Consider the following 12,596-nt stretch of genomic DNA (forward strand, 5'->3'; position numbering starts at 1 on the left):
ATTTTCAAGGGTAACAAAAGTTAATCGAATATTGACATCTAATGCTTTTTGTGTTATACCCTTCGAAAATTATTATTTTTTTGTTGTACTTCTAGCAATAAAAACAGAAAAACGAATTAATTGCCTTAATTTCGCTACGTTTTTTCTTACCTTTAAGAAAAAATCGTGCTTTTCTGCGTGCGATAAGGAATATTTCGTTTTAACTTTAAATGCGTATAAATCAGCTTCTTTTGAAATACTTTAAAATATGTTTGTGAAATCGAAAATGAAATCTATAACCTGCGGCCATGTGAACTTGAAATATACAATTTATTGATTCTAATCAGAAAATGGCACTTAATAATAATTACACGATTGAATTTAATTACATTTTTTTAAGAGTTTTTATATTTGAAAATGTTTCTTAGCTTAAATGCTTTAATTATAAATTTTAAAATCGATCTTTTCGAAAAACTTATGTTTCCGTGACATCTGGATTTGATTGACTATACTACTCTTCATGAATTGCTGGGTCAGCGATCTTTGATTTAGGAAGTTTCCAAAAAGGAGTGAATGGAAATATTTTAGACTTACTTTTTATAGTTTTCTGTAAGAATTTGGTAAAATTCAATGATAATTAAGAGTAAAATTTTTGACATATACCATAGTTTTTGAAATATTGATGCCTAAAGATTTAGAGAAAATCACTTATAGATGAAATAACACACAAATGCCATCCATTTCATCACTTTCAATGTATTTTATAGAAAAATGAGTGCCACTTGTTATAATTTTCTTTAATGGAAAATATTTTCAGGCTTTTAACTAACGCATGTTAGTTTTCCAAATCAATCTGAAGAAAATTGTTACATAATAAAGCATACTTTTAAAAACACTTCAATATAGGATTTATATGTTAAAAACGCTAACTTTTACGGATCGAATCTATAAATGTATCACGGTAAGAGGAACTAAAAAATTTACCAGCTTATAAAGGGCATTAATATTGAATATACGCGATTTAAAGATGATCCTAAGAAAACGTGATTTTTTGGGAACGTTCTTAAGTACATATGCTCTTCTTGCTTGTTTGAACCAATTCGAAAAAAACGTATTCACATTTTTTTGAATCGGTAATTGTAGCTGCTGTTAAAACATATTTTAGGTAATTTTTTGTTTGTGCAAAACATTTTTGACAATTTCAAATCACTCGAAAGTTTATTATATTCCAAGAAGATAAATCTTTAAGTTAGTTGTCTGGTTATAATGTATCGTATTTCTGTATGTTTTTAAACTTATAGCAATCAATATCAGATTGAGACAAAAAAAGTTTTCAATTCTATGTCAAAAGTTATATGTTACCTTAAAGTTAATTATCCAATTCGAAGTGATTTAAAAGATTACAAATAATGCCAATTATGCTGGTGAATAGAAATTACCGACTCCAGATATTGTCAAGAACCCTTGTACGTACACAAATACTAGAAGGTAGCAAATACGACGGGATGAAATTGGGATGAGTAGGTAAAATGGTTTTGTAAATATGAAATGCGTATGTTCTTTAATCTAAATAATACAATATAAAAAAACTTGGCGAACTTTTTATGTAAAAGTTTGTTCATTAGAAATGTTTTTTTTTTTTCAACATTTCTCTAATTATAAAGTATGGTTTTTGGTATTAATTTAAATTTCGATTATTATGCTCGTGGAACTATACCTTTCATACAAATCAATTACGATTTCATCCTAATTAATGTCATCCCTGTTTCTTTGGAGGCGATTTAATTAAATTAGCTATTTGTTGTGTTAGATAAACATTTCATCTGCTTGAAGCAGGGTTCGAGGATATATATCAAATGATTATTTATGATATATATCAATACAAAATAGATTTAAAAATTTTATATTAGAATTAAGTAATTTTTGACGTTTTTTACTGTATTTCTACTCCCCAAATGTAAATGGCGTTCGGGTAGAGTTAAAAAATATTCCCTAACATGTTCTAATCCATAAATGGCAACACTTCTACCGGCATTAATGGCGTCAGTCGTGTTAGATAAATTTCGTTACGAAAGAGTAAGTTTTTTTTTTGTTTATTATATTATTTTTTACAAAAAAAGTAATTGACAAAGTGCAAAAACGATTTTACTTCATTTAGGAGTATTTAAGAAGTATCAAATAACTTTTGTAATTATAGAATATAACTGTTTATTCTATAATTGTAAATACCAAACTTTTGATATATATCGCATATATATCATAAATATCCGATATTTTGATATTTATAATAAATATCGGATATTTTCGAACCCTGGTTTGAAGACCATTAGCCATTTTCTGGGCTACGAAGTACGAAGGGGAAAGAACCAATAACGGTGTTTTTATTTAATAATTGCACAAAACTTTACCAGCTCTTAGTCTAATAATAGTAAAATGGATATTTAATTACAGCAGTCAATTATAAATTTATATAAAATCCATTAAGTCCCGAACTATTATAAATATATTTTTGATGTGCTATGAACTAATTAAATGAACTGATTATTAATTGAATTTTGTATTGTAATAATAATTTGTTTGTTTTTAATTAACTCACACATAAATCTGTTTTTGATATACTTCATTTTTGATTCAATTTTATGGTTTATATTCAATTATATAAAGTGTAGTTAATCATATTATATGGCATAGAGTTATACATACTATAGCGGTGCATCAAATAATTATAGTAAAAGCTTCTATTTGCGAATTCAACACTCTAGCAGTTTTAGTCCGATTGGAATACCATTTGATATTTGATGTACTTTTTGAAAGGATCAGTTGTCAAAATTCGGGACAAATAGATACTTTTTGTTATTTGCAAGAATATTTTAATCAAATTTGTATAATATTTCATCTAAACGGCAATGATTATGTCCCTCAACAAACTCTGCAACTTTTGTTAAAGGCATTTTTATACCATGTATATGAAATATACCAAGGTATACTAAGTTTAGTCCCAAGTTTGTAACGCTTAAAAATATTGATGCTATGAACAATGTTTTGATATGGATGGTCATAAATTCACCTAATTAGTCCGTTTCCGGTTGTCTGTCCGTTGTCTCTCCGTCTGTCATCTCGAAACTCAAAAACGAAAAGAGATATCAAGTTGAAATTTTTATAGCGTGCTTAGGACGTAAAACGTGAGGTCGAATTCGTAAATGAGCAACATAGGTCAGTTGGGTCTTGAGTCCGTAAGACCCATCTTTTAAACCGTTAGAGATAGAACAAGAATTTAAATAAATGTTCCTTATAAAAAAATAAATAACTTTTTGTTGAAACATTTTTTCGTAAGCATTACTGTTTACCCGTGAGAGCGCAAATTATGCGCATATTGTATAGTATGTATTATATAGGAATATCAGTTATATATATGTGACATGTATGTATGTGTAATGTGACAGAGTAAGACTGTCTGTGCATGGTATTTCAACAATTAACTCAATCAATTGTATGTTTTCACTTGTTTTTTATTAATATATCTTATAATTTTTTTCTTGCATGAGAAAACTTGAATAGAAACTCTCGTATAATTTCATTGGTAAAATCCTATAAAATTATTTAATAGCATGAAAAAAAAAGTAGACGAAAATGAGTTTTTCATACAATTGCCTCAAACTATTAAAAAACTTTTCTAGCAAATTAAAACTAATCCTGTTAAGAAACCACACTTAGAACAAAGATTTAAGTGTAGAAGAAAAAAAATTATAAACCACATATATGTCTATTCAATAAATAAAATTGAAGAGAATTGTTATCCTCGATATCTGTTTTTACACCATGAACATATAAAATTTATCAAGGTATACTAACTTTAGTCCCAAGTTGGTAATGCTTAAAAATATTGATGCTATAGCATCAATTTTTACGTATACGAACAAAATTTCGGTATAGGTGTTCATAATATTCAGTTTCGGTTGTGCGTTTGAACGTCTATCTGTATGTTTGTGGACATACTGCCGGATTTCGGATTTATTAGAAGTATAGTTTCTGAAATAAAGCTATAATCGAATCGATTTTCGTTCAAATATCGGAAACCGTTCTTCCTATCGTTAAATAAACACGATTTTTGAATTTTTTGGGTCAAATTTACCTTAGAAACTTAATTTTATCGAATTCGAAAAAAAAATAATTTTCGCGATTTTTCGATTTTTTTGAAGAGGTACCCCTTAAGAAAAATATCAAAAAATCGAAAAAAAATTCATTATTTCCAATTTCGATAATACTCAATATTTAAGATCTTTTTGAACGAAAAAACAAACTCTGCCACTTTTGATTAAGTTATTTTTAAATTGGTTAACTCCAAAACGAGCTATTAGCCATAATAGATATAAATGGTCCACTCTGTATTACATCCACTGATTAAATTTTCCAAAAAAAATTATTCTTAACAACCTTAAAAACAAATTATTCTCAGTCTGCAGATTAAAATTAAATTAAAACTTTTTTTTTTAAACAATTTTTTATCAAATTCTTAAATGACATCAAATTTTTACCTACATTCTATTATTTTCTAATAATATTCTGATGGTCTTCTCTCTGTCAGTGACCGGTGTTTGAATACTTACACCAATTCACCAAGAAAGGTGATTTAATTAATGTACCAATAATGCATGACAACACTAGAGTCAAGTTGAAAATAGCTGAAAAAATGTTTTTTGTTAATAAATAAACCGCTATCTAAAATTAAACTGAATGTTATTGTCGTATAATGTCATTTGTACACTCATTTATTGTGTTTGTAAACACTAAACACATACTTTATAGTGTTAAGGTTGTTGGTGCAACTGAAGATACTGTACATAAATTATAAAACCATCCACAATATATTTACAAGTGAAATTTACAAAATTTAAAAAAACTCCGACAAATTTTTCGATTACGGAACCCTAAACTCGCAGTTAAAACATAGCTAAGAACACTCTACATTAAATTACCTTTCAAACGAAACAAAAAACTCAAAATCGGTTCACCCGTTTAGACGCAGCGGTACCGCAAACAGCCAGACACGCACACATAGCGGTCAAACTTATAACACGCCTTTTTTTTAGTTCGGGGATTTAAAAAAATACTATACGGGTGATTTCATTAATAAAAAAAACGTTTAACAAAAAGAAAACCGACTTCAAAAGAAAACCTTTTCCAGAATAAATATGCACTAAAAAGTAAAAAAATAACGATAATATAATGTAGTTAAAATTCTTGTTATTTTTGGAGTCGGTGTCAGCCAAGGAAACAAATCTGACAGAACAGTTTGCTACATTAGCTTGGCAGACACCGACTCCAAACATATCAAGAATTTTAACTACATTATATTATCGTTATTTTTTTACTTTTTAGTGCGTATTAATTTATTTTGGAAAAGTTTTTCTTTTGAAGTCGGTTTTCTTTTTGTTAAAAGTTTTTTTTATTTTGTGATTTTTAGTGAATCTGAAGTACACTAACTAATAGGTCACTAAAAAAAGAATCCGTTGGCCTGATATTAAGTTATTCGTCCTCTTGTCGTGCATACTTAATGCAAATTTAAAACTTTTATAGTTTTCTCATGGATTCCGTAGTCAGAACTGAACCAAAATGGGACCACACGGGAAGCACCAGCTTTCAAACAGATAAAGAATGATCAAAATCGGTTCACCCAGTCAAAAGTTCTGAGGTAACAAACATTAAAAAAAATACAGTCGAATTGATAACCTCCTCCGTTTTTGTTTGAAGTCGGTTAAAAAGTGTACCATGAACGAGAAAAATAGTATTTTTGATGGTGTAAAAATACTTTAATATGGTGTCAACACTATTACTTTTAACCTTCAGTATCTTAAGTACCTAAATAATATTTTTCTTCGAAAGTTTTCGTTAAACTTTCATTATTTCCTTTTGAAAACTTCCTTTTGCATGTAGTGTCAGTCACATTTGTATTTTGTTAAATAAATCATATATCATGCAGTTTTATGAGCACCATTTTTTACTACAGAGGGATAAATGTAGAATCAACCATAATACCCGACTAACATGATAGTATTCGTAATAGGACACAAAATGAAACGGATATTGGTTTAAATGAAGTGTCAGTAACATATGTAATTGCCCATATTACTATCATCTAGTATTAAAATTGCAAACGCAGATTACGATTTGTTCATATTCAAGTCGATAAATTCTTGAACTTTATCTCACTTTTCGTTTCTTCTTTTCGGTTCGTTTTTCTTACGTTTTCTGCACCAATTTGATGGTGATAATATGGTAAAAACCTGCTTTCAGATGCACATTTCTAGATAATATTTCTTTTCAATTTTATTATAGAGGTTTCGTCGTGATAGAATTTGTTTTGAATTAAGAGGAAGTTTTTGAATTGATTAATTTATAACTGTACCAACAGCCTTAAACACATACTTTAGAGTTTAATGATACTCAGATTGTTACGTTAAATTTATTTTATTGAGTAGATTATTTTTAGTTTATTAATATTAATACAAGGTACATCAGAATAGATTCATCTTATATCTCTATACTTAATGCATTCCTGTATTCTGTGTCATCTGTATTTTATTGTTATTAAGATACGGTCAATGTTGTAGTGTCCTCTCAACAATGTGACCTCTTACAGTGAACTTTACCTCGCCCTAATTTAAGAGGATTATTTTGTAACGGTAATGTTCAAAAAAAAATCTCTTCAAATTATAATAAAAACACTTTTTCGTAGCGTAATTTCCCATATGCAATTTTCATAAAATTAAAGAAGCTATTGCCTTTTTTCGATCAGCGATCCATTTTCACTCAAGTAATCAATTTTCACTCAAGTGGTGCAGTTATAAATTAATCAAAGCAGCAAATTGTACTAAATGCATTACTCGATCAAAAAAGAATGGAAATTTCTAACAAAACTTAGTTTTCGTCCAATCCTCAATGTTTATTTCGACGCAAAGCTATTGGACGCGATATATTCATGCCAGCTATTTTTTCAATCTTACAACTGAATTCGAATATCAAACTTATTTCGGACATCATATCTTATAAGAATACTTTGCATGATGGTAAAAAATTAACATATTTAGGAATAATAAAACCATTTGGAGAGTTGATAAATATAACAAGTGGAAACAAAGGCCGGATATTTCCAACTGCCGAAAGGGTTCAAAGATCTTTTCGAAAAATTGCAATTTATTATTCAACACTCTCTTTTAACATAGGTAAACGGAAGGCAAAAAACTTCGTCAAAATACGAAAATTTAAGCACTAAAATAAAAAAGATTACACATAAATTCGACGCTCGAGCCAGCATAAAACTTCATTTTTCTTTTATTACCACCACTTATTCTTTATCAATTTCAAATGGCAGACCAAAAAATCATAGAAATTTCGCTTCATTTCAGGTTTTTTGTTAGATAATATAAAATATAGAAGATAAAATTATATGAGTTGAAAATAAAAAAAAATATTTTGTTATAAATAATATCTTAGAAAAGTTCGATGACCTAATATTTCTATCAATAAACAAAATATGTATTCAGTTTTCATGCACTGTCATTTTCTAATGGATTACTTCGAATCCTACAGGCCGTGCACAATTAAATCTTCTATGTAAAAATATGAAACGGAATTCTTAGATTTCGACACGTGTATAAGCTAGTAAGTCTTAATCCTGTATTATATATTCAAAAACAACCTATATTTACATCAATTAGAAAATATGCATAAATCTCAATTATAATATTCGAAAATCTGTATATTGCGTGTCCGAAAATAATGATCGAAATTGTTTTATTAATTTGGTAATAAATTTAGTTACTACAAACGTGACTTTTCACATTAAAAATAACTCAATAACTAGCTATTTTAGAAAAATTTAATAATTGCTTAGAAAATAATATGAGAAAAGAGAAAAATTTGAAACGTATGGAAACGTAACATCATAATTGTTCTTACATGTGATTACAATATGTAATTATCCCAAAGTGGTAACAATCGAGAGAATAGGGACTGATGGATCAGGTTGATTCACCGGGAATTGTTATCAGAAAAATCTAATGAAGAAGAAAAAGATTTCCTAGCGTTTTTAATATGAAACCGTATCTTTGAAAAGCAATCTATTGTTCATAATAACATCGAAAAAATTAAATACATAAAAAAATTTGTCCCCAAAAATTTCTAAAATTCGGTTTATTTGATGCTTGGAAGCATAACTGCTTAAATATCGTCCAAAATCCCATTCTAAAAGTTCTTGGGTCGATTTCAGGAGATAATACAGAAAATATTTGTCCAATCGTTAAATGAATTCAATTTTTGAATTTTTTGGGTCAAAATTACTCAATAAACAGAGTTTTATCAAATTCCTAAACAATATTTACGATCGGAAAAATCGAAAATATTTTTTGTCTTCAATTTCGATAAAACTTAATAATTTGGACCCAAAAAATTAAAAAATATGGTTTATTTATTGATTGGGTGCATATTTTCTAAGATATTGTACAAAATCCCATACTAAGCCATGAGTTCTTGGATTGATTTTAGGCAACTTCTTAAAATATTTGTAATAGTTAGATAAACCAGATTTTCCTGAATTTAGATACCTGTTTACTCTATAAAAATCGAAAAACCAAGAGAAAATTTTACCATTATACCTATCAGAATTTTTACAAATCAAAATTATTCTCGGGCATATTGTACTCATACATTTTAAATTAATTGATCATAATTGAAATTTTATTCATTCAGATACAACAACAAAATTTGAAATTTGAGATATACTTAATTCAATTGATTGATTGACTAATAAAAATTTTATTACTTAATTATTATTCGTAACGGATGTCTACATAAGTAGGTATATAATTATTTGATTTATTGATTGAATCTAAAATTTTAGATATTTTGAATGGGATTGTAAAATTATGAAAGGTCTCTATAATCACGATTTGCAATAAAAATCTATTTACAAATTTCTCTCTGTCAAAGTGATGATTATTTTGTATGATTGACACCTCAACGAAGTCGAAACGCACGTACGTACGTACACGCACATATTTCTTTTCGAAATTGGTGTTAATGCCTTGTCCTGGCCTTGTAACGTAAAGATATGTTGAAAATTTCGAATTCGAAAATAGGACCCATTACTTCCTATTCTGAGAAGTTAAAAAGATCGACAGAACACCCACGCTGAATTATGTAATTATAGTTTTTAGAGCGGTACTCAAGTGATTCCGATTATCTATAATTGCGCTTGCACCTATCCAGACAATTTATTCGATGAAATTTCAAATATTTTTATCTTGAAAAAACAATATTGTATATTTTTCTAAACAACCAATCATGTCAATCAAATTAAAAACAATAATAAATAACAAATACCATGATTTTTATAAAAATTTGAACTAAAAACAATATTTACACAGATTGTCCCCTCCGCCCAAGTGAAAAATCATAAAATCATGGCGTGATTGACATTTCAACGAAGCTGAAGTTAATCAATTTCTACAAAAAGTATCAGTAATTCAACCAAAAATTTTATTTTTCTGAAAATGACGTTTGAGGTTAATTTATACCTTGAGTCAGGGTCGGATTAATGCAAATATATACAAATAAGGAGATCCTAGAAAAAAAAAACAATGACTACAATTATTTCGTTCGTGAACATTCAAATGGCAAATCAATAACATTCAATTCGAGCAACATAAAAAAGGATGTGTGTATTTATGTACGAACGTAAAAAGTTATACTTCTTCAATAATAACAAATATAATCATTTATAAATAATGTAAACAATAAACTATCTATTGTGTTCATAGATAACACCTAGCATTTGATTATCGGCAACTTCATGGTGTTAAAAAATTGCACCCTGCGTGCGCGCATCATAAAAATTAACTCTCATCATTTTTCATAACGCGCCTAAAGAAATAATACTTCAAAAATGTCGAATTTTATAAGAGCCTTTTGAATAGTTTGACGTTTGATTTCTAATGAATCAGGGCCGTTCTGTATTATTTATTAAATAACATGCAATTTGAGTCCAGTATACAAACTATGTAGTAATTCTTTCCAGATGGCTAGCAATGCTTAAACTTATAACTTAACGCTGATTGCTTTTTTTACCCGAACGCCCTCCCCTGATCACTCCAACAGAATTAATCTATTATAATAATTGTTTAAAGAAATCTATTCTACTATATTAATTGTACTCTTGTGAGATTCATCAATTGATTTCTTCTTAATACAATTTTTAATAATTCAAACGTTTTAATTTGTTTCAGGGCACAAATGAGAATAAAGGGGCAACAAAACGTAATCCAGGTACAACACGTGGCACTGCAATGTCATTTGGTTTCCGCCGTCGACCCGTGTCTGCGTCACAAGTAATTTTACAAGATAATAGTAAGCCCAGTGATATTGATTCGAATGGGAATGGTCGTGAAACGTATGACACAGATGTACAACACATATCACAAACGGATGGCATTGGTGGTCGTATACCATCCGGTCGTAAAGAGACCAGTCAAAAAGTATTAAATCGTTTTGGTTTCAAACCACCGACCTCAACACCAAAATCATTTACTAACAAAGTAAGTGATGCGCGCGATGCGCACATAATCAGTCATAACAACATTGAAAATAAGAATAATAATTTGGAGAAAGTCACATCATATGCTCCCACTAAACAAAAATTGAATATGGCGGACCAAAATAAAAATAAACAACAGATACAGCAGCATATGCCATCGAAATATAAGTTGTACAGTACGAATTTACCGCGACCACAGATGCCAGTACGTTTATCGGATAAAAATGCCAAACAAGTAGCGAATCATTCAAGAAGACAGGGTACACATGCAGCGGCTACACATGACGATAGTTCATCGAAAGAGGGTTCAGTAACAGAAGATTCTGGTGTGAGTAGTCATACAAGTGATCAAGCTGATTTAGATTCGTTGCATTCAATACGCATGCTAGATGCATCACCGACTTCAAGAACGTATCGACGCCAACGACAGTTGGAGATGGTTGTGAAAGGTAAACATTTCGATGTACGTGATTTAAACGATGATGGAACTGTCATTGAAAGTACATTGATACCCTTACCAAAATTACCTAGTGTATTTCAAACGGAACCACAACAACATTACCAAGAAATTACATCACAACCGCGTCATTCATTACCCAACACTACTGGTTTGATGTCGCAAAAAAGTTTCGTACGCGATCGAAGTTTAGATTACCAGAGAATGAATACATCAACTTCATCGACTACAACCACACATACTTTATCATCGCAACCTGATCGAATGATGTCATATTCGTCAACATCTGAAGAAAGCACAGAAGAAAAAGTTCGAAGGGATCGTTCGCATAATGAAAAGGCCTTAATTCGATCACCACATAGTACTGAACGTCATGATGTTAGTCCTGTTAGTTCGGATGGCGGAGACTGTGGGGGTGAAGCAATGATCGATAATTATAGTTTCAGTTTAAGTTCAAGTGATGAAAAAGAAGTGTCTCCGATTACTAGTCACACTACCAGTCCTGCAACAGTGCTAAAACGTGCAAATCTTGCATTAAATACAATACCGTTACAATCAGCCCAGCCTAGTACGACACATGAAGTGTTACTTACAATAGAAGATCCAAAATTCGCAGCTGTCGCTGCATCAGTGACTGGTCACTTATTAGAAGATGAGACATCACCTGTAGATAGTTTAATCAGTAGTTGTACAGATTCGGAGGAGATAACCGCCGCGAAACATAAGGAGAAGAGTAATAAAATGACTGAATCAAATACATCAAAGGATATCAATGAGAAGGCATTACAAAGTCCTGGAACACCAACAAATGCATCGTTATCGTTGTCAGATGGTAAAGACTTTTTCGACGATGAAATTGCTGATCAACCAAGTTTACTTGTGTTCGATAGTGAAGTAGTTACGTCTGAGAATACAATGGTTGAAGAACCATCCGCTAGTAAATCGAAACAGGCATCTGTGGCATCTAGTCCTGTACATCAACGTAAAGTTGGACCAAAATTAAATCAAGGTTTACAAAGGACTGGTTCGTTAGATACGTTATCGCCATGTGATAGTATTGCCTCTGATGATTTGATGATGGACTTTGAACAAAGTATGAGCAGTGGTTTTGATGATTCAACTGATAGGTAAGCTTAAATTTTCTTTACATAAGAGAATGTAGTTTTTCGCAAGCAATCATTAGGATATTTTTTCTCAAAACTTATCCATAGCTTTCAAATTTTCCGTCCTATAAACTTATAAAAGCCATGGTTGATTCAAAAAGAAGCTTTTTGTTTTCCGCTGAAAATTTGAAGGGCTAATAAGTTAGCCCATGATCAAAATATGACATAAAGATAATTAAAAGCTGTCCAGATTTTGCCACTTTTGTAAGTTTCATGAAAGCAAATGTTTATGACGAGTTTTTCGATTAATGCGTAACAAAATTTATGCATTACGACTTAGTTTATTCCTCGAAATATGTCGATTTTCAAGTGTTGGCATTGAATATAGATTTTCAAGTGCTGGCATTTCAAAATCTGCTAATTTTTAGCAGGTCATACATTTATTTTCTGTTGTGTTTACAGCCTA

General features: G+C 29.9%; 1 protein-coding gene across 6 annotated transcripts in view; it reads left to right on the forward strand.

Annotated features, from left to right (window-relative positions):
• The window catches only part of LOC123290639, a 101,775-nt gene that overhangs the window by 44,589 nt on the left and 44,590 nt on the right, over nt 1-12,596 (forward strand). For 5 of the 6 annotated variants that reach the window (XM_044870896.1, XM_044870898.1, XM_044870901.1 and 2 more), the window contains one exon: nt 10,263-12,154. In XM_044870896.1, coding sequence (XP_044726831.1) covers nt 10,263-12,154 — 1,892 coding nt within the window. Of the gene's footprint in view, nt 1-10,088; nt 10,195-10,262; nt 12,155-12,596 lie in introns of those variants that run through there. The other variant, XM_044870900.1, reaches the window with a different exon arrangement.

This window comes from Chrysoperla carnea, chromosome 1 (genome assembly GCF_905475395.1).
Source record: "Chrysoperla carnea chromosome 1, inChrCarn1.1, whole genome shotgun sequence".
Taxonomy (NCBI): domain Eukaryota; kingdom Metazoa; phylum Arthropoda; class Insecta; order Neuroptera; family Chrysopidae; genus Chrysoperla; species Chrysoperla carnea.